General features: G+C 30.6%; 1 protein-coding gene across 1 annotated transcript; it reads left to right on the top strand.

The window, feature by feature from the left end:
- Positions 1-11,191: 11,191 nt before the first annotated feature.
- Positions 11,192-15,522, top strand: LOC103485148 (uncharacterized). Its single transcript, XM_051080069.1, has 5 exons — positions 11,192-11,509; positions 12,945-13,430; positions 13,946-14,095; positions 14,191-14,633; positions 14,818-15,522. Exons 1-5 carry the CDS (start codon positions 11,224-11,226, stop codon positions 15,472-15,474), a joined length of 2,022 nt encoding a protein of 673 aa, XP_050936026.1. The 5' UTR covers positions 11,192-11,223; the 3' UTR covers positions 15,475-15,522.
- The last annotated feature ends 9,275 nt before the right edge of the window (positions 15,523-24,797 follow it).

Below are 24,797 nucleotides of genomic sequence, written 5' to 3'. Positions count from 1 at the left end.
TGTAGAAATTCCCCATTGTGAAGCTATCTGTTCAGTTCTTGCAGCTTCAACATTTATAGGGGATATGGTGGATTTATTTAGGTTGATACTCAGCCCCGATGCAAGCTGGAAGAGGTTGATGATATTCTTTAAATTTTGAATTGAGTGCTCATCATCTTCTACAAAAAGCAGAATATCATCTGCAAAGAGTAAGTGTGTCAGATTTATGTTGCCCTCCATTTTCACCCTTTTGATTTTTTCGCCCACAGAGTTCAGCAGCCTGCTTATATAATCCATTGCTAGGACAAAAATAAAAGGGGAAATAGGGTCTCCTTGCCTTATGCCACGGGAAGGTTGAATTTTTCCTCTAGGTCTGCCGTTGATGATAATAGAGTACTGAACACTACTAATACAAGCTCTTATCCACCTCCTCCATCTGAAGGGGTAACCCTTTTTCATAAGCATGAAATCAATGAATCTCCAGTTTAGTTTGTCAAATGCTTTTTCAATATCCAGCTTTATAACAAAGCCTTGAATTTTTTTAACTCTCCAATAGTCGATGGCTTCATTTGCAACTAAGATAGCATCAATGATTTGTCTGCCTTTTACAAAGGCCATTTGATTCTCTGCCACTGTGGAGGGAAGAGTTTCTTTTAGTCTTTCCGCAATAACTTTGGCAATAAGTTTGTAAATGGAAGTCGTTAGACTTATAGGTCTGTAATCCGCAGGCTCCGCACACTTCTCTTTTTTGGCAATTAGAGCAATATTTGTAATGTTTACTGCTTTGTTAATGACACAGTTCGAGTGGAAGTCTCTGAATATGTTGAAAATTTCCTCCTTGAGGACAGACCAAGTTGATTTGTAGAATTCCATGGTAAAGCCATCTGGACCCGGGCTTTTATTGTTTGAGAAAGCAGTAAGGGCTGCATGAATTTCCTCCTCCGTGAACAAAGAACATAAATTTTGTGCTTGGGTGGTTGATATAGGAGACCAACTAAGATTATCAATAAGCCAAGGGCTTTCCTCTCCACCCCCTTTATAAATATCTTCAAAGTGATCTAAGAAGGCTTTTGCAATGCTCTCATTTGTCGAACAAGGAACACCATCGACAGAGTTAATATTTGATATAATACTCCTTCTTTGTCTGGCAGAGCAGATTTTGTGAAAGAAGGATGTATTTTCATCTCCTTCAGTGATCCACAATCTCTTGCTTTTTTGGTACCATATTTGAGCTTCTTTGAATCCGGACATAAGGACATCGGCTTTTAATCTAGTCCTACGGAGGCTAAGCTCTTCAGATAAGTTTCCTTCAGCTTCTAGTCTGTCTATGTTGTCGATTTCTTTTATCCAAGCATTCTTATCTTCATCACTGTAGCATTTGTTCTTTTTTTGCTCATCTCTTATTATGGCAGATAGTTGCTTTAGCTTTCTCATAAAAGAAAAGCCTGGGTGTCCCCCTGTCTCAAATTTTTCCACCAATTTGTGACATTATTTTTGAACCATGGTTCTTTCAGATGTACATTTATAAACTTGAAGGGAGAAGGGCCCCAACTAATCATGGAGGATTCCAGTGCAATCGGGAAATGATCTGAAGTAACTCGCGAGAGGGTCTTTGAATAGTGGGCAGTGAATAAATTTTCCCAATTTGTTGTATATAGGAATCTGTCGATCCTGGAGAGAACTGGTTGAACTCTGAGATTAGACCAAGTAAATTTTGCATTTGAGAGGGGAGGATCAATAAGATTGCTGTCGGAAATGAATTTGATCTGGGCTTGATAAAAATTCATCAGAGAAGGGTGATAAAGGCCCAAGGTCCACTGTGAGACTAAAAGAGTTTGGCTCTTTAACCTCGTTAATGGGCTGAATTTTTAGCCCGCTGCCTTTTGTCTTTTTCTCATTTTGGGAGTCCGGATTTGTTTTTGGGCTCTTTATTCTGTACATCTTTTTACTTTTCCCCTTGATTTCTTCTCTGAATTTCTTCATCAATTTCTTCTTTGGGCTTTCAAGTGGGCTTTTTAACTTCATTAGGGCCTGTGGGGCACTCTTTGGGTCGTATAGCAATGTCTTGGATTTCGGGGATTCAAAAGAAACTTTTCTTTTGCCTTTTTTCTGTCCAGCCGATTTTGAATTTTCCCCTCTATAAAAAAAATTTCCCTCCTTTTTGGCTGATCACTGTCATCTCGCCATCATTAGCCTCCATCTTTCTTTTCTCACTTGAGTCGCTGTCGCCGTCATAATTCAAAAAATCCATCATTGCTCCCAATTTTTTACTTTTTTCCAAATTCTGACCGTTGTCCTTCTTTCCGACCACCATGGATACTGCTTTTTCCGGCGAGACTGCGAAATTATCTTCAAATAAGTATTGCTCACTGTTCATGTTGAATTCATCAAACCTTTTGGCTGCTTCTCTAGTAAAAGTACCATGGATACTAGGACTTCTCTCCCGATGCCATTTCCCTTCAGTTTTGACTATAACTTGTACAATGAAGCTGTGTTCTTCTTTGTCAAACAGCTTTATATACGCCGGAATGAAACCCGTGTAGTTGTCCTTGATTTTGATGGAAGCTTCAAAGATGTCCGTGAGCTCCCTTGTTTCTTTTGCCACTTCAACGAATCCACCACAGGCATCTCCAATTTGAATAAAACTCTCCAAAGACAGCTGCAATTGGTCATATGGATTTATGAAGGAACGACTAACAAAAAAATATTAAAAACGTGGACTTGCCAGCAAGAGAGTTGAATATGCAAATGGTATGTTGTAAAATTATGTTAAATGACGAGACTTTTAACGATAGATACATATTCAGATAGATATAAATTATAATCTATGTTGATCTATCACAACCCATTCTAGGGAGATGTTGATATTTTGCTTCATTTTACTATATATTTAAAAAACAGTCCTTTTATTTTGTTATTTACTCTTATCTTCTTTAAAATTTAGCACTTATAACGTCACTGCACATGTATTAATATTTTATTATTGATGGTTTTCTACCATTCTTATAAATATTTTTTAAAAATATATTATATATTTTAATATTCAATAAGATAGACTCTTTAATATTCAATAAGATAGACTCAAATTGTGGTTAAACTGGGTCAAACCGTGTTTTAGAGGGAAATGGATTAGAAAATTGGATCAAACCATGTTTGGCTCAAAGATTATGATAAATGGGGATTAGGGTTATCCTAATCCCCAAATAACCCTATCTTCTCCTCTCTTTTATTTTCTTAACATTATCCTACCAAAATAACTCGGTTCAAATTTTATTATTGTTTTTTAAATTACTACAGTCATAACTCTTCCCTCAAACACATATTATTATAACTATACAATCATAATCTCTCCCTCAAACACTACCTTTCATATTCCTTCCTCCAAACATATATTATCATAACACTATAATTATTATAATCTTTTTTCCCATAACTCTTTCCTTCTCCCAAACGCACCCTACGTAATTGAAGTTTTTAATGGACAAAAACTATTAGCAAAAAGGACTCGATTATATTGATGGAGTCTATTAGTGATATATAGAGTACTGACAGTAGACTTTACTAGCAAAATGAAGTCTATAGCTAATAGTCTATCATCCTCTAGATTTGCTATCAACGGTAGAAGATGATAGATTAATAAATTTGATATTATTAAAATGAAAATCATATAACATATTTATTGAAATTGAAATTTATCCATGATAGGCCCGTGACTAACGTATTACAACACTACTAATACCAAGAGACTTTAATTTTGTGGTTGAATTCTATCAATATCAATCATAAACTTCAATGACAGAACACATTAATGAACCGAGGACAATTTTTTGGACTATGCAATTAATTGGGTTTGATTATTTAGATTTGACAAGTCTTTTGCCAATTTTGTAAAATGTTTAATATTATGACATAATTGCTATTATTTTGGGCCAACTTGCCAATGCCAATTATTGTACTTGCTGGAATAATTAATTCTTTTAAAACAAACGGACTACATGAGTACTTTTCGAAGTGGTCATCCAATTTAATATTACTCTTTCTCGATATCCTAATTAATGAATTACTTATGCTATGTTATGTATTCTTGTGTTATCAAAGAAAGGATAAACCACGACTTCCATTTTTCATGAATAAATTATTGTCATGCACAAAATAATAATTTGTAAATATGTATAGCTCAAGTTTTAATTTATCAAAATTAATACGTTTTCTAAAACTATAAACCAAATAATCCTTTTTGGATCGATCACCAAGTTTTACTTAAAATTTCAATGTGTTTTTATAGATTTTGGTTTTTGCTTTTTCATGAAATCTTTGAAAATATTAACGTTAAGATTCTACCAAATTTTTTTATGTTATCGAGTAAAACACCAAGATGCTATATATTTAGATTTTCTCGGTAAAATCTCAAATAGATTAACACCGAAATTTCTATATTTTCCAAAATCTTACTCAAAATTTTCACAAAATTTGAATGGTTGTAGTTTCAAATTATAAAATTGATAGTGCACCTGAAAAATTCATCTAAAAAATCATTGGTAAATTCATTTGGAAATTTGAAAATTTATATAAGTGTAAAAGCATGAATTAGACTAAAGAAGAGAGAGTCGAATTTGAGAAAAACTTTTAAAAAAGTATAAGATTCGAACAAAGGTTTGGAAAGATTATATAATATTTGAGAAAATTGAGAGAATCTCGGGGTTAAGACCGGGGTTAAGACCGATAATTCACAAAGAAATTTTATTTTAATTCATGTAAGAGGTTAAACATGTTTTTTTTTTTTTTTTTTCATGATGAATTAACCATTCTAAAGAACACAATTAATAAGGAATTAACCATTTAAATCAGGATTCATAGTGGCAAACTAGCTCTCAATTGCTACTTAAATCAGGATTATTCATAGTGATGTGTGCAGCAATCTTTTTGGGAGCCGTTCTCTGGAACCTATAATTGGAATTAAACAATCGCATTTCTTCCGATTCGAGAACAATTTAAACTCTTTTGAATCTTTTGGAAGATGTCATAGTGATGTGCATCAATTTGGTGCTCTAATTATATGCAATCTCTTTTGTAAATACTATGGGAGATATCTCTTCTATAGATCTTATTTGAAGAACCTTTCTCTAACTGATCTTTCAGTTTCTCTGCTAAAAAGATAGAGGCAAACTGGATATTTTATTGAAATTTTTTCCTTGAAGTAATTTCATCAATTTTTAATAAAGAAAAGATTAAGCAGTGAGTAATTCTACGCAAGAAAAAGAACCCCCACAACTACAAATTCCCCACAAATAAACTTCGACTCCATCTCCCCCCAATTAAATATAGAATTTTACAGAGAATGAGAAATGAACTTATGGGGTAACAAACTTAACCCAACTCGTGTCAGAAAAGAAAATTTAGAACAGTAGGATATTTTGAATGTAACGTTAAATAAACTAAAATATTAATAACATATAGTAAAACTTTAGACTATTAATGATTACTAGACTTTTATTTGTGTTTATGAATACATTGATATCGATAAAAATTGTTATTATTTAAAAAAAAAATCATAGATTTGTCATTTACCATTTTTCGTATACAAATAATAACAATAATACTTTTATTTCTACCGAAGGAAAAGTCTAATAGAGAGCACGAGATGTGGATCTAAAAACATAACATTATTACATTAAAAAAAAAAAAAAAAAAAAAAAAAAAAAAAAAAAAACTAGAAAATTGGAGAGTTTCTTGTCGGAGGATTAAGGCTAACTACTTGGCGGACGATTTATACTTTTTAAATTTTCTCTCACCACTTCCACCAGGCGCAGCAGCATCAGGATCAGCAGTAGTAGTAGAACCATAATTAATAGAGCTATCACTGTGCTGGTGAACTAGCGGCGGCTTTTTTTTTCCAGTAGATTTAGACAAAAGCTCCGCAGTGCAAGCCATGAGAAGAGTCTGGGCAGACACAAAGCAAGCCAACAAAGGATCACTCACCAATTTATCGTTTTTTCGGACCACCCTTTTCAGCATCTTAAGCATGTCCTCAACTTTCCCTATCAGATCTTTCATTGGCACGCCCGAGCTTGAAGCCTTCTCTGCGTTATCGGTTTTTGGCTTTTGGGTTGGGGGATGATCATGTTCGGAGACGTCGTTGGGGCTAACCGACGCCGGCCTCTTCTTACCAAGAACTGCATCCGGTGTATGTGGTTCAACGGAGGAGCTTTCAGTGACTTTGGGTGCGTTTTTTCTACCGGGTGATAACGGGGGATTAAAGATCGCATGGTGTATAACATGGTTGAACTCACCCCCCATGGTGTTTTGTTGTGTTTGTGTTTGTAGGCCTAATAATCAACTTTCCCAAAGCTCACATATATAAATAGAAAAGTAAAACAACACCCGGCCTACCCCCACTCCCTTACATGTGTACACTGATCTAGATCTACATTATTTTTCAACACCCCTTCCAAGTCAACGATCAAACGTTGGATTATTTTCCAGATTTTTTACACACTAACCAAAATAAATAAATAGTCTACTTGATACGATAATCGTATCAATCGAAAAAGAAGGATTCAAACTACAAATCTTGTGGTTATAAATATAGTCTAATATAGTTAAAAGATAAACTTTTTCTTAGTAATTATAACTCATACTTAGTTACAATAAAATTATTTGAAAGCATTGATTGTCTATTATTTTTTCTCATGTTTAAGGGGTACTTTTTAGGATAATTATAACAGGTAGCAAATTTTTAGAATAATTATTAAGTATGTAGCAATATTTTAAAATAATTGCAAATATAGCAAAATCTATCCGTGATAGACTTCTATCATTGATACTTTTATGGTTTATCAGTGATAGACCAACATTTGCTATATAGTCTATCACTGATAGATTTTGACAGATTTTGCTATATTTGTAATTTTTTTTAAAATGTTACTATATGCTTAATTATTTTGAATATAATTGCTACATTTGCAACTATTCCTATTTTTTAATGTAGTAAAATAAACTAAAATATTTACGATATACATTAAAATTTTGGATTCTATCAATAATAAATATCATTAAACTTCTATTATTATCTATCAATATGATTATTAGAAGATCTGATAGAATATGAAATTTTGCTATATATTGTAAATATTTTGTCAAATTTGTAACTTTTAACAATTCCTCAATTTTTAACTCCTTTCCAACTACAAACTATCACAATTATTTATTGTATAACCAAAGATACGATGGATCAATAGGTGTACTCGGACATTTCCATTAGATGGACATCCCCTGATTCACACCATCATCATTCATGTGTTTGGGTTTTACTTACTACATTTTAAATATCAATTATTTTGTAACAAATAAATTCATTTTTATTTATTTACTTTTAATTGATGTAACTTCTCATCTTATAAGTGGAGGAGGTTTAGATATTCCTCCGACCTTAGTTATAGTACTAAAAAATCATATTTTTAAAATCTCTGTAAGCATTTTATTTATCTTCCAACACGGTCTTTCAAGTCAACGGAGTCATTTTCTCATCCAAAAAATATTTGGCTGCATTCTATTGGGACATCCAACTCAATTATTCCAACCACAAATTATCATCACTTAGTGAACTTTTTATTTTGAAGAAAAGATATTTTTATGCATTTTATTTTGTGTTGTTAGATTCACTACTGAGTACATTAAATATGAGTTTAATAAACAATCTAGGTAAAATTTTTTTTCAGATAAACTTTTTTTAAATTCTCTGATATAAGGGTGCAAATTCTTAAAACAATTTTTTTTATTACCAATTGATAAATGTTTGAAAGTCTTTGAAATTTTATGATGAAATTCAAGGAGCAATATTTAATAGGATTATTCAAATTGAGAATGGAGCAAAGACTATTATTATTATTATTATTATTATTATTATTATTATTATTATTATTATTATTATTATTATTATTATTATTATTATTATTATTATTATTATTATTATTATTATTATTATTATTATTATTATTATTATTATTATTATTATTATTATTATTATTATTATTATTATTATTATTATTATTATTATTATTATTATTATTATTATTATTATTATTATTATTATTATTATTATTATTATTATTATTATTATTATTATTATTATTATTATTATTATTATTATTATTATTATTATTATTATTATTATTATTATTATTATTATTATTATTATTATTATTATTATTATTATTATTATTATTATTATTATTATTATTATTATTATTATTATTATTATTATTATTATTATTATTATTATTATTATTATTATTATTATTATTATTATTATTATTATTATTATTATTATTATTATTATTATTATTATTATTATTATTATTATTATTATTATTATTATTATTATTATTATTATTATTATTATTATTATTATTATTATTATTATTATTATTATTATTATTATTATTATTATTATTATTATTATTATTATTATTATTATTATTATTATTATTATTATTATTATTATTATTATTATTATTATTATTATTATTATTATTATTATTATTATTATTATTATTATTATTATTATTATTATTATTATTATTATTATTATTATTATTATTATTATTATTATTATTATTATTATTATTATTATTATTATTATTATTATTATTATTATTATTATTATTATTATTATTATTATTATTATTATTATTATTATTATTATTATTATTATTATTATTATTATTATTATTATTATTATTATTATTATTATTATTATTATTATTATTATTATTATTATTATTATTATTATTATTATTATTATTATTATTATTATTATTATTATTATTATTATTATTATTATTATTATTATTATTATTATTATTATTATTATTATTATTATTATTATTATTATTATTATTATTATTATTATTATTATTATTATTATTATTATTATTATTATTATTATTATTATTATTATTATTATTATTATTATTATTATTATTATTATTATTATTATTATTATTATTATTATTATTATTATTATTATTATTATTATTATTATTATTATTATTATTATTATTATTATTATTATTATTATTATTATTATTATTATTATTATTATTATTATTATTATTATTATTATTATTATTATTATTATTATTATTATTATTATTATTATTATTATTATTATTATTATTATTATTATTATTATTATTTATTACTATTATAACATACGTAGATGCCAAAAGAGTCGGTAGCAGCTGAAAGCAACTTCTCTGTGCTGTTGTGTATTGGTCACAATTGTGGAGTGCAGAGTATTAAAAATTTAGACAGTCAAAGAAGCAAATTAAGACTAATTTTGGAAATATCCTAATTGCCAATAAAGGGTTTTCATAATATATACTTTTTATATAAAAAAAAAAACAAAATTAAGCCAACTTCAAACAACTAACTTCATACTACAACTTTCAAATTATTTGTTTATAACATCGAAGCATTTTCAAATATTAAAAAATAAATAAAAATATTTACACAATTTCAAAGTCTATCAATATATGGCATGGATAGACATCGATAGTTTACCTATATCTATTATCGATATAATTTAAAATTGTGTGTTATATTTTGTAAATAATTTTTAATCGTTTGTTATTTCAATAATTTCTCTTATAATATTTATTAGTACTTTTTTTTTTATTTACCATTAATACAAACACTTTGGATTTATATAGAGTGAACTAAACGAATATGTGTATAAAAATACTTTTTGAGAAAACCTATTCAAACACGTACACATATATTTGTTTTAGTCCAAATTTGGGTGGCATCGACAATAATTTTTTCCCTGAACCATCTTCTTAGAAGGAGGTTACCCAATATATAATTTGATTGAAGTGAAGCTAAAGCACATTCAACTTAAGAATTGATGCCTGTATTTGTAAGAAAAACAATGTTAATAAGAGAAAAATCTTTTGTTAAGAATTTTTGTTTTCACCTATGCGATAAGGTTAAGATTGCCATGTAGCAGTACTGCATCAAATCTGGAGTTAAGGGTGTGTGTTTGGTTTTTGGACTTTTTCACTTCCTAATAATTTTTTTTTTTTACCTAAAATTAAAAGCTACAACTACTCCCTAATAATTATGTATGATACGATGTGGTCAGCATGCTTGCGTTATCAAAGAATTGGTACATAACGTCAGCCATTTTCCCATGTGCAAAGTTTCATTCTATATGTTTATTTATGTCTGATATGATAGAGATGATCATATTCAAACATGAGAAATATAATCTTCTGTATTAACGTGGAAATTCTTGTGGTAGTCATGATCATGCAATATGTTATAAAGTGAGGTGGTGAATTTTAACACAAGTAAAAGGATAGATTTCATTTATTTGTGGTAAATAGATTATTAACCATAAAGGATAATCTAGATTGATTAGAGAAATAAAATATATATTTTAAAATATATTATTTTTAAAAATTTATTTTGATCGAGTGGTTGCGAAAAATATTTTAATATTTTTTTTAAATAATGAAAAGTTTGAACCAATTAAGATGTCTTGAAATCTTAGCTAGACTTTATTATTACTATTATTTACTCTCAAGAGTGCCAGCTTGCAAGGTTAAAGCTACTTCGTTGGCTTTCATATGTATAATGTTGACTTTAGTACTAGGTGTTCATTAATCCATGGAGATTCATCAATCTCGAAATGTTTTTTAATTCAGAAATAAAATATTAGCCAGACTTATCTTATAAATTTTCTTATTCTATTTTTTTTTTTTAAAATTGCTAACAGTAGTGAAATGAGCACTTTAATCGATCTGAGTTCATTATTAAAAAAAAAAAACTTTGTTTTTTCTTCTGTAATTGTAAGGTTAAGGTTCCCAAGTTCCCCTTCACCTTTATTTCTTGAGCATCAAACTCCTAATAATATATGTGTGAAAAAGAGTAGAAATTTATCTTCAAATGAACTAAGTATTACCCATGAGTTACTTTTATTTTTCAGCTAGTGTCATCAAAGAAATGGTGAATGACGTTATCCAATTTACATGAATAAATAACCCTCTCATGCATAAAATTATTTGAACATATATATTTCTGTATGGCTCAATTTTTTTTTTTTCTTGGGAGAAAACACTTCCCGTTCAATTTATTATTAATACTGTTGAGAGTTTATTTAGTGATCAAAGTCAATCCCTCATTTGTAGTACTTTTGTAGAATTAGAAAGGCTATCTATCTATCTCCATTTCAAAGCAAAGATGATGCCATTGACTCACAAACCACCTTCTTCTTCTTCACCCAATAAGCCAACCCTCGACACTCACGACCCCAAGGCTGTTCGATGGTCAGAGTCGGTTACCGGCGGTGATTCTGATAGCAGAGAGAAGCAGCATGAGATCAACGATGACGATGAGTTTGAAGGAGGTGAGACACCCGAGCAAGGGGATGAGGAAAATCAGCACCAACTTGTTATTAGAAGTAGAACGCCAGAAGCACCCAATATGAGTTGGGCTAGGTCCAAACTTCGCAGCTTTAACTTTTCTTGTAAGTTTTTCTTTTCATGCTTTGTTTTCTTCTTTTTTTTTTCGTGGAGTACTCTACATGCTTTTGAAAATTGGTTTCTATAATTCAGGTAGATCTAGAAAAATATATTATTTTTCCTAACCAACATATTGTGTGACAAAGACATAGTAAATTAGTTTTAAAAAAAGTTATTTCTAATTCTTTTTTAGAAAAAGGATACGAGATGGGTAGGATATTAATTAATCTCTCATTGGAAAAGGATATTAATTAGAAAGAAAGTTATTTCTAATTAATATAAATCCCAGTAGCTCTTCTTTTATTTATCACCAAAAAAAAAAATCTACATGTTCTACCATCGGGAAGATATCTGAAGAATCTACAATAGTTTTCAAATCTACAAATTTTACTTTGTTAAAATATTTCCAGATATATATATATATTTTTTTGATAGCTACAAAACAAAGAAACTATAACCTTACCCTACCATAAAAGTAGACCACTTGAAATGAAGATGCATTCCAAGAACTTCAACATTACAACGACTTTGGCTTTAAGGGTGCGTTTGGGGGAGGGAAAGAGTTAGGGGAAAAGGATTATAATAATCCTAGGATTATGATAATCCTAGTGTTATGATAATATGTGTTTGGGGGAAAGAATATAAAAGGTAGTATTATAATAGTATGTGTTTGGGGGAGAGATTATGATAGTAGTGTTATAGTAATATGTGTTTGGGGGAAGGATTATGATTGTAGTAATTTAAAAAATAATAATAGAATTTAGATTGGGTTATTTAGGTAGGGTAATGTAGGGTTGTAAGAAAGTAAAAATAGGATAAGATAGGGTTATTTAGGGATTAGGATTATTTATCATATTCCTTGGGCCAAACACGGTTTGGCCCAATTTCCTAATCCTTTTCTCTCTAAAACCCCACCCCAAACACGCCCAATGTCAGTTTTGAACTGACATGATATAGTTATAATGATCGAATTACACACTGCCATTGTATCACGTGCAATCGTAGGTACGATATTGGATTATCTATGATGTCGGCCGCTTTGAACTTCAATCAAAACTTCTGACATCGTATTGATATATGAGATAGTTGTTTATGATGATGGTTTCTAACTGACATCGTATCCCATGTCATTCATAAGCATACGGTGCGTCTACATGCCATCAAAATTGTTGTAGTGTTTTTTTCTCACATGGTGATAAACTCCGCTGAAATTTTTGGTGCAACTTTAACATACTTTGACTAAAAAAAATGTTTTTTCTATATCGATATAAATTTGAACACGTACCTTTTACACTTTTCGCTAATTTTTTCAATTGGTAGCTATCGGTGTTGAATCCTCTAGTGAATCACACCCTTCCCACTTCGGTCCGCCAAATTTTCTTCGCCTTATAATAATTTAATGATAATAATAAATAAGATAAAAAGTTGTTTGTTTATTAGGGAGATCGAGAAGAGCGGACGACAATCGTTCACTACGTGTTAAGATGCATCAGGCTGCACTAAAAGGGGACTGGAAAAGTGCAAAGCAAATGGAAATGATGCATCCAGGAGCCTTAACCATGGTGATAAGTGAAAGATCTGAAACAGCTCTTCACATAGCGACGAGAGTGAAGAGGGCCGTTTTCGTCGAGAAGTTGGTGGAACGGTTGGACGAGCACGACTTGGCGTCCAAAAATAAATATGGAAACACAGCCCTTTGCATTGCGGCCGCATCAGGAGCTGTAGATATTGCCAAGTTGCTGGTTCTTAAATATAAAGCTTTGACTCTTATTCGTGGCTCAGGAAATGCAACTCCTGTTTTGATTGCTGCAAGATATAAACACAAGGATATGGTTTCTTATCTTCTCTCCAAAACCCCCGTCTATGGGTTGGCTAGTCAAGAGCAAATGGAGCTTCTTCTTGGTGCTATTTCAGCTGATTATTATGGTAATTTCTAATTCTCTTCCTTCATTATCACTACCTTTTTATACGTTTAATGCTAATTAATTACATATAGGATTGGTTGAATCAAAATTTATAAAATATGCAACAATAAGAAAAATAGATATATTTTTAGTTGTGCAAAGATTAGGCACAACATAAAGAAAACTCAAGTTTTGTTTCGTTTTTTTATTCAAATATAATACAGAGCGATTTTTAATTATAATACAATGAATCAAAATATTTTTAAAAATATAGCAAAATTTAAATTATATCGATAGATAGATTTTGATAGGCTTATATCAGTATCTATCTATCGGTGATAGAATTTGAAAGTTTGCTAGACTTCTTTTCCACAAGTACATACATGTACCAGTTAAGCTAATTATTAGTTGTCCTATAAGCTCGTGTTGGCTTATATATATGGTTTTATATGTTATTTTCACTAACAAAGTAAACTATATTAATTTCAAATATCATTAACATGTTATTGAGTCATTGACGCTTTTTGTTTTTGGCAGATATAGCTTTGTTGATTCTAGAATGGAATATGTCATTAACATTACAACGAGACTTCAATAACGAGACACCTTTACATATAATGGCTCGAAAGTCAGGTGCAATTGGCAAGAAAAATAAACCAACAAAGTGGGAATCATGTATTAATAAATGTAAGTTTTTTTTTTCTTCTATTAAAAGTTTAAACTTGATGCAAAGTAATATATATATATTATTTCAGTTGATTATTATTATATTCATGTTTTAGGGTTGTTCAAGCATATATACAAAAAGAAAATGATGCAAATACAAGCATATAAAATGGTGGAGCTGATGTGGAGTGTTGTACTGAATGTGATTCCAGAAAATAAGGTGTCGGATTTCATGATGAATCCGTCAAGTATGTTACACGAAGCTGCAAGAGTTGGAAATGTTGAATTTTTGAAAGTGTTAACAAATGAATATCCTGATCTTGCATGGAATGTTGATGGTGGGAGGAAGAGTATATTTCATGTAGCTGTTGAGAATAGACAAGCCAGTGTTTTTAGTTTAATTTATGAAATGGGTGAGTTCTTGGATTACTTACCTTATTATTTTGATGAGGAAAACATGAGTTTGTTGGAATTAGCTGCCCAAATGCCAGATCCAAGTCATCTTAATCGAATTTCAGGAGCTGCCTTTCAAATGCATCGAGAACTTCTCTGGTTTAAGGTTTGTTTTTTTTCCACACAAATTTAAATATGGATAGTTGCAAAGATGACAATTACATTCCATGCTGCTAAACTTTGCTATATTGTAGAGGATTAAGTGCAGCTTAGGCTGTAATTGTCCTGTCAAATTATAGCCTCTATACAGTTCCAAAGCTATAATTGTAACATATACGAACTGGTTGCAGCAAGTGGAGAAGATTGTAGAGCTTACGATGAGGAGAAAGAAAGGGAAGCGAAGCCCACGTGAATTGTTCACTCAACAACACAAAGGTCTAGTTGAAGATGGAGAAAAATGGATGAAGAAAACAGCAAATTCATGTATGTTGGTTGCAACTCTCATCACCACCGTAGTTTTCGCTGCAATCTTCACCGTACCAGGTGGATATACCAACACCACGACCACCAGCACCACAGGGAGCGTCATCGAGAACAACAACAACACAGGCACTCCTCTATTTCTTTACCACAAATGGTTCACTGTTTTTGTGATATCAGATGCAACAGCTTTGATCTCATCTTCAACTGCCATACTATTGTTTTTGTCAATCCTCACATCACGTTGTGCAGAAGAAGATTTTCTTCTATGGCTCCCATTAAAGTTGGTGTTTGGACTTGGAACTCTCTTCTTATCGGTAGTTACAATGGTATTGGCTTTTAGTGCCACATTTTTTTTGTTCTATGGCAAAGATACGGCTTGGGTTCCATTGCTTGTTGCTGGTATGGCTATTGTTCCTGTTTATTGTTTTGGTGTATTACAGTTTAGGCTTTGGGCTGATACAATAGCAGCTTTAAGAGCTACTTACTTCTTGTATTTTAGGAATTCCAAGCCCATATTGTTTTGATCTAGTCTCTCAATCATTTGCTCTTTTCAAGAAATAATAAATTATTATTATTCATGAAGTAGCTAGGGATGTAACTAATGTATATTAAGATCTACCTAATAAAGATGTTTACAGAGTGAGGAATCAAACTATATATTTGGTAAGTCATTTTTCTTTAAAAATATAACTTGGAAAAATGAAGAAGTCTTAGATTTATGGGTTTCATTCTTTCTTATTCCAAAATTTCTTATTAGTTTCTTCCTATAGTTAAAAGAAACTTCACTGATTTTGTGTGTACTTTTATTTTGTATTGACACAAGTTAAAAAGAAGTATGAAATCTAAATTTTCTGGGCCGGTTTCTATGGATTTATGTTAAAATGTAAAAGTAAAGAAAATTAGATGAGGCTTACAGAGTCGCTGCGGTTTCAAAAACCTTCCTAAACAGTTTCCTACGAATGTGACTATTTCTTACGATTTTATCAAAACAAGGGAACTAAATTCGAATCACACTCTTACGCGTATGCTGTGATTACTTATAGTATGGGAGTTTTGTGGTTAATTAAATCTTATTCATTTTTGCTCTCCACTACCATCAGCAGCTGTATGAGTCCTACGTAGTAAAAGTGTAACTAATAGAAACTTCACTTTTCCCAGGTGATGTACTGAGTTTGCTTTTCCAGTTGATGTGTGGACAAATGCTGTTGGGCAGTACAAGCCACAAGCAGAGTGTTTGCACACACACAAAGCAATCCAACAAAGGACCATAATTGATCACCACATTATCATTTTTCCAGCAAACGTTTTTCAGCTTCTTAACTGTTTCCTCCATTTTCACTATCACAACATCCATTGCCACACTTGTTTTGGGATTTAATATTGTTTGATTGTGGGTTTCCTTGTGCTTTTCTTTAACCTTTGCTTTGGGATTCCTTTCCTACTTCATGTATGTACTTGTTAATTTATTTTTAATGAAGTGAAAATGACGAGGATGCAGGTGTCCACCTCATGGAAATGTCTTAGTGCACCTATTGATTTATCTCGTATCTTTTTCCAAAAAGAAAAATATTCATTTCGACGCTATTTTGGAAATCCAAAACCCTCCGGGGTATTGTGTTCAAAATAATAATGCCTACCCCCATCCCCTGTATCGAATACTCTATACACCTATATTATATTAATTTTCAACAATTTAAAAAAAAAAATTGCAGCTATAATTAAAGATTTTATGGGTTAATTCATGTGCTTAGCCTACTTGGCATAATCCAATTATCAAAGCATGATTTCAAAGCCCAATTGATTTGAAAAGTTAATCAATCGTCGGAAATATCAAATTAGTCAATTTAATTAAATGAGAAACATCCTAATCATTTAAACTAATTGCATTACACTTGGGATTATACTAGGATAAATTTTTTACGATAAATTTTTATGTCATATATAAATGAAGCGGGAGTGATGAGGGTGCTAAGAGGTGTCCACCTAGTGGAGATGCCTCGGTGTACCCAACTGACCCAATGTATATTTTTCAAAAAAAAAAATTACAAATTTATTAAATATGGTTTTCTCTAGGCCAATAAAACAATGCTCTTTATTGTCCACCACAAATCATAAGTCTATCTAACCTATTGTTTCTTGGAGAGATTAACATACAACTATATATCATATATTATATGTTAATCTAGTTTACCCACATACTAGATGTTTGTTTTCAAGGCTCCTAAAGGGGTTTCAAAAAAGATTGAGAAAACCTGGAGAGATTTTCTATAGAAAGGAACAGGTGATGGTCGCAATGTCAATCTAATAAGATGGTCCATAATCATATTGCCTAAAAGCATAAAAGGCCTCAGTATTACCGAAGTCACAACCGCAAATTTTGCTTTGTTATCTAAGTGGCTTTGGAGATTCATCAATGAAAAACAACCTCTCTGGAAAAGATTGATCCCTGCTAAATAGTATTACGCTTCAAATGGCAAATTTTCTTCAAAAGGAAAGTACAGCAGCAACAAAGCACCTTGGAGCTCTATCATTAAATGTGTTAGATTGGTTCTCTAATCATTATGGATGGAATGTAAATGATGGTGGCATGATTTCCTTTTGGCATAATTAGTGGAACAACAAATCACCCCTTGCACTTACTGCTCCTAGACTATATGCACTTTCAAACTGGAAACGTAGTTCTGTAAAAGACATGTGGAACACTAACTCTATAGACTGGGACATCCAGATACATCGATCCCTTCGCGACCATGAAATGCTATTTTGGAACGATATTAAAGCTCTCAGCTCACTGCCCCAAATCAGAACAAGGGAGATTCTACTCCTTACTGGAAGCTAAACATAGATGGAAGGTTCGATATTGCATCTGTTAAAAGAGCTTCGACAGATTCTGAGGCAAGCGATAATACAAGTACCCAGCCTAACATTTTCAGCGCTCTTTGGAAGTCTGATGTTCCAAAAACATTCAAGTTCTTTATATAGTTTCTTATTCATGAATGCATAAATACGGTAGAGAATATTCAAAAAAGACTCCCCAATTGGCATCTTAGCCCTCACTGGTGTTCCATGTGTAAAAGCGATGGTGAGGATATAAACCACCTCTTTATCACCTGCCCTTATGCACAGAATATTTGGAAAAGGCTAAGCTTTTGCTGAACTGGAACCAAAATCTGATCATCGTTAGCATTCTGTGCAAGGATTTGTGTTGCATTAATATAAAGAACAGAAAAGGTACTATTACTTTCATTGCAATTGTTGTGGTATTATGGAAGATTTGGCTCGAAAGAAACAATCGTATTTTCAACAGCATCGAAAAAGATGTTAACATGCTATGGGATGACATTGTAGCTCTAACAGGCTTTTGGAACAGTAGATCAAAACTCTTTTTAGATTACAATGCTAGCTCTATTGCATTAAACATTAATGCTTTTGTTTGACTATGGGCTTAGCTCTAGCCCTTTATCTCCAAACTTCATGTAATTTTTACTATATATTAATGAAACAGGAGTAATGAGGGTGCTAAGGGGGTGTCTACTTAGTGGAGATGTCGGGTGCACCCAACTGACCCAATGTATCGTTTTAAAAAAAGAAAAAGCATCCAATTACACAAATAAGCATTGGTTGTCAATCATAATAACAAGAAAATGTAATACTTAGTAATCAATAAATTAAGAGTAAAACTCTCATAGACAAAAATCAATCATACTGGCAAAATAATCCAAAAAATACAATAATGGGTTTCTCCAAAATCCTAAAAACTAGAAAGAACAAATATTTTACCTTCTTATAATGGTTAAAAAGATAGAGACCCACATCTTTTTTGCTACATTACAGAGATAAAATGAAAGCAAACTTAAAACCTAGATAGGATATAGAGGACAGAAAAACGAAAAAGAATGGGTGATCATATATACGTCCAAAAAAGCCATCTGAACCAAAAGATATGACCTTTCGAACATACTTATCAAGTCTTTTCTGTGTACATGGCGGGCTGTAGACAAAGAGTTGTCTTCTCTTTATGGGCCACTAGAAGACTAGATTAGCGGCTATCTAATCTAGCATTTTTTTACTTTTCTTGCAATTCCTCGGTGGTTTATTCTTGGGGCCGCCCTCTCTCGAAGAGATAGGTTACTATTAGCTCCATAGCAAATATTTTGTGCAGCTTTATGCACTACGAATCTTCCCAAAGGGTTGATCATTGCACTATATTTGGACAAGTGGAGATCCACGAGCTCGGGATCTCTCCTTAGATGAAGGAAGTTCTCATAACTATCTATCTTTCGTCAAATCTTTTGGGTCAGCTCGTACATGCCTGTGAACGAGGGGTCATTCGAGCATATTTAAATAGATACTATATATCTCTCGTTACTTTGGACTCTATTCATCTCTTTGGGCTTCTATTGAATCAAGAAATAGGTTTGATATCCATCTTGAAACTATGGATTCATATTTGCACAATGATTTCGGGAAATTGTTAAAAAAGTGCACATTCTACATTTTAGGGCCGTGAAGCATCGAATAGTGTCATGGCATCCCTCTTTAATGGTAGTTTTGTAATTTTTGAGTCTTTTGTCCTAATTTTTTTCGTTAGAACTCCGAATTGGTTCGTATTAGCTTCATTTTCTTCCTATCACTCGATTATGCCATGGCTTCTTCCAAAAATCACTACAAAAACAAACAAACTGCACGATATAAGGCAAGATGAATTAGGTAGCAGGCTTGAAGTACATAAGTTTCTTGAATATCTTCCATGCATGGCTTCTCCCACACCGAAGCATGATATTTGTCAATCAATTCACCTATGAGGCGGTAGCAGAAGTTGATTTTAGAAACCACCCGGTTTTGCTATGGATGACGCCGCTGAATTTGGCTGTTACGCTTTTGTGTTTAGAGACAAAAGTATTGCATTTTGAAATAGATTGATCAAATAGAAACTAAACTCAAAAATTAATAACCAATACGATATTTTTCCTATTAAATAATTTCGTGGGTATAAATAAATATGACTGCTAGGTGCTAGTTCTAAGAATCTGCCATTGTGTGGAACGTACCACTGATGGTGATACTACTTAATATTGTATTATACTTTGTTTTTGTTTTGTGTTACCAATAAAATAAAACATAGAGCTGTATGTTTTGGACTGAAGAGAGACGTCAACTCTTGAAGGTCGTAAAAGATATATCAATTAACCATAAATTATTGACAGTTGACACCATAATATTATTAGTATTGTTACTCTTTCTACGATACTGCGAATTCAACGGCATGACAAGTTGACATTTTTGGTGAATTGCTTACATATTATTGGAACAATTCACAATAGAGACTTAGCCACACCAACTTCTTTTTCTTAGTGTATATGAGCCTCGACTTGGTACTATTGAGCCTGCCGTAGGTATGTATTTAATTAATTAATTTACTTTAGGATAGTTATTATTCTAATAGACTAAGTAATAAACTTGTGATTTCGTCAATGCATGAATACCGTACCATAATCGATAATATATCAATCACAATTTTTCAAGTTGATGATTTTAATAAATATATCATCCTAAATCATACCAATTAACTCTATTACGACTTGAATATACGAAAGACCCAATAATAAATGAAAATGAATTTTAATGAAAAAGGAAATAACAATCCAAAAGCTTGACACACAGGACTTTCTTGAACCTTAAATAATCACCGGTTAATCTAAAATGGTAAGCTAATCACAAATTGACTCAAAAGGATAATTTGGAGAGGGAAGGTAAACTTAATTAATTATATGTCATACTCTAACATATCTCATTGTTTGGAACTAAGATATTTATGGTTTTTTTTTTTTTTTTTTTTGCTAGTTTACATTAAATAAGTTTAGGTGAGTGAGTAGCCAATTTAACTTTAAAAATTCAATTTCACTTACAATGAACTCGATAAGGTATTGCATTGTGTATTTAAATAAGTTGTACAAAAATTTTGTAGTTAATCGTTCATGGAGAAAACAGGAGATCTGCTTACTACTTCTATGCTATCGTATTAGTTTTTATTATTTGTGTGATTAAGTTTGGACATGATTTTCTTAAACCATTTTTTAATCTTGATCAGTTGAAGTTTATTATTGATATCTTGATTATAGGCGAATAAGTTTAAATCTTACCTTTGAGAACTTATCAATTGCAGTTGTTCTTTTATTATTCTAATCTATGATTAAAATTAGTTTATCATTCGATCTAGCTAACCCCTTAATTTCAATGTGTTTTATATCAGTATAAATTAAAACAAAATCATTCATTTTAATTAACAAAATGTTCATCCTGGCACACAGGGGTAGCTAAAGTATTCCAAGACTCCTCTTATAAGCCTAATTTTGATTATCTTGTTTCTAAAAAAATTCATGAATCTACGTACACGTACACCAAATTGAACTTAAAATCTCTGTTTAAAAAATTCCTACAACTAACAACTGCTCTAGGTGCGATGGTTCCTTCTTTCTTTTTGGATGCATAAATAAATCAATAATAACTAGTCTAGTTCGTTTACTTTTTCTAATTAACAAATACCAAGTCTTTCAAAAGGAAAAAAAAAAGAAAAAAAAAAAAAGAAATGTCTGCTGACCATCGTAAATAATAAGAGTATTGGAAAAGAACACAAGACAGCTTCCCACTTTGGAGAAATATTAGAACATGCAAATTGCCAAGATATAGCTTCCTAGGATTTTTAGTTGTTTGATTTTATTTTTTTTTTCATTCTAATATCCTTAAGGTGAGATAAATAGAATTGTTGGTTCGAGTCTGATGAGAGAGTTAAAGGAGTATCAACTAGTTGATATGTCTGGATGCTCCTCATCATGTACCAAGATCAAAAGTGATTTGACTCCGTTCCCTTCCGGTGGTTGGAATGACTGCTTAAACAAAGGAAGGTTGCTTTTCTGTTTTCCATCTTTTTATAGGAAGGGAAAGTTGATTTTTAACTTATCTAGGTATTTGAGACATATATAAACTATTGAGGGTTGGTACTTTTAAATGTTTTTTAATAACATACTTCTCTGTTTAAAATAATAGAAAATATAAAATACTTCCAACTACACTACAGTATATATAATGTCTCTTAATTATCTATGGATATATTCGAACTCTTCAACTGTTTTCCTTAACTACCAATTAAATTTTAAATGTTAAGGTAACAACATGTGAATATAAAATAAAAAACACAAGTGTATGAAATGGGGAACGAGCTTTCCTTCTCTCTGCACTTCAATGTCTTATTTATTGGGCTTCGTGTATTAATTTATCTTCAAAGTCATCTAAATTTCCAAAGGAAACTAATTTGACTTAGTATTTTCTATGGTGGTCGAAATACACAGTACAAAGCATGATTGAAATATCTCACATTAGAAACATAGAAAAATCATATGATATTATTTTTTTAAAAAGCAGATTATATTAAAGGTTGAAGGATCAGAGGCCGCATCCAGACATCTCATCTAATTAAGTTGACACCTCTTTAGCACCCCATCACATCTCAATCCAAAAGATGCATAAATCAAAGAAAAAGATATATGAGTGCAAGATGCACAAAAGTTCGAGAACAAGAAGAAGTAGAGAAGAAGAAGTGGAGAGATGCAGGGTTGAGGAGATCTCTCCATAAGTGAATTTGATGGCTTTTCTTCATCATGAAAAGTTCTTCTATCCCGCTCCAGCCAAAGACACCATAAACAAGCACCTAGTAATTATATACAATTAGAATATGTAGTAATTTTTCGAATAATTATTAAGTATGTAGCAATATTTTAAAAAAATTGCAAATATAGCAAAGTCTATCAATGATAGACTTCTATCGTTGAAAAACTCTTATAGTTTATCAGTGATAGACCAACCTTTACTAAGGTCTATCAATAATAGACTCCTATTATTGATAGATTTTGACAAATTTTGTTATATTTATAATTTTTTTAAATATTATTATATACTTAATTATTTTGAATATTATTGCTACGTTTGCATTATATTAAGTTGTTTCGCAAGTTTTTCTTCTTTAAATTTTTCTTAATATGAGTGAGGACATATAATATATATATCATCAAAAGAGGTTGGCAGCTGGTCATAAGTGCAGTGTTGAGTGAGACCAGAGGTGCTTTGCATAATGCATCAGCAGATTCACCGTCATATTTACAAAGAATCACCAGAAAGGACTAATCATAGTTTGGGGGAATGGAGCTAGCTAGCATTTACCACATGTATTTATGTCGTCTTTTGTAAGAGGCACCAAATGAAGAAAGATCAATGGTTATCAACCTCGCATCTAATTTAATAGGTTAGGTTAGCATGTAAATTTAAAGTCGATGAACATAGATTCTAACCAACCTAGGACTAAACCTATTAAATGCCAATTACACGCATGAAAATCAAGCATTCCAGCTAAGGATATTTAATGATAATTAAAAATTTTGATATTGCGTGCTATTGAATTAAACAATTAGAACGTTATGACAATTTAATTGGCAGTTCCAATTAAATTAGTTAGGTGAGAATTACATATGGCTAGGTAATAACCATTTTTAAAGATTTCATGCTAAAAAATTCGTTTGGATTTATTATTTTTTTAAACGATGCATAAGTTATTACTCACATTTTTAATTGATTTTGAGATGTTTTGATGCCCAAATTTGAAAAGTGGAAAATACACACCAACTTCACCTAGTAATAATGGTGAATTTGTAATTCATGAAAGATAGACTTACAAAATAAAGAGAGAGTTTGAGCACAAAGTTTGTATTTGCCAAGTCTTTGATGCATAGGTCAGTCTGAAATTTTGATTGTAACAAAAGTTTAAGATATATATATGAAAAAAATTAGCATGCCTCTTTTGAAGTTGGAGTAATAATTAGTAATTTGAGAAATAATAACTAAGTCTACGTAAAAGTGTAAAAAAAAATGTAAATATATAATAAAGTCTATCAATGATAAACTTCTATCGCTGAATAAACTCTTATAATTTATCAATGAAATATCAATATTTACAACACGTATGGTCTATCAGTTATATATAACTGTATAACTAATAGACCATGCATGTTACAAATATAGACTTTGACATATTTTGTTATATTTACAATTTTTTTTTTAAAATGTTACTACATGTGCTAATATTTTGAATCTGGTTGTTACATTAGCAATTGTTCTTTGAAGTTATGTATGGCCCGTGTATTATAGGAAATTCTTGACTTAGGACATTAAAATCATAGTTTTGGAGTTAGCTAGGTTAATTAGGTTGGAATGGGGAGGTTCAATAGTCTGAGTTTCTATCTCAAAATTAATTAACAACGAAAGAAGTAGCTTATTTTTAGTGAGTCTCCCTTGATTCTTCTAATGTGAGATATTTCACACATCTCAACAGATCTTGAACTAGATCATCTAGGGCATTTCTCTTCTTTCTAGAGCCCAAATGCGTTGAATAATTCATTGAGTATGACATGTTCATGGAAAGAAGAACCTGTCCAAATTCAAGCAGGTCAGTTCAAACCCTTTGGTAGAACCTCTCTACTTCAGTCAACTCAGTTGAGTCCTAGAGCATGGTTTAATTTTTGTCTCAAACTTAATTCATTAATTCTTTCCTTGGTTTGATAGCCTACGAGCTTTCTTAAAATCGATTACTGTCATTTGGTTCAAATCTACTCTCGGACCAAGATGAACCCCATGTTTGGAATCTCATGTTATATATTAATATTGACTTATTTATTACTACTAAATAATATATATTGTATATATATTTGTTAAATATTTCAAAGATTAAGAAACAAGTGGATTGATTTGGGATTAAAAACACACACTAATATTTGATTCCAAGTGGAAAGAAAAGAGC

This window comes from Cucumis melo, chromosome 12 (genome assembly GCF_025177605.1).
Source record: "Cucumis melo cultivar AY chromosome 12, USDA_Cmelo_AY_1.0, whole genome shotgun sequence".
NCBI lineage: Eukaryota > Viridiplantae > Streptophyta > Magnoliopsida > Cucurbitales > Cucurbitaceae > Cucumis > Cucumis melo.
The sequence above is the reverse complement of the archived record's forward strand: the minus strand, read 5'-3'. Positions and strand labels throughout refer to the sequence as shown.

What these genes read in the sequence shown, in the direction of transcription:
- LOC103485148 (XM_051080069.1), top strand. Translation starts at nt 11,224, where the DNA reads ATGATGCCATTGACTCACAAACCACCTTCTTCTTCTTCACCCAATAAG. An exon ending in TATTTCAGCTGATTATTATG is followed by an intron (nt 13,431 to 13,945) that starts GTAATTTCTAAT and finishes TGTTTTTGGCAG; the next exon opens with ATATAGCTTTGTTGATTCTA. An exon ending in GGAATCATGTATTAATAAAT is followed by an intron (nt 14,096 to 14,190) that starts GTAAGTTTTTTT and finishes TTCATGTTTTAG; the next exon opens with GGTTGTTCAAGCATATATAC.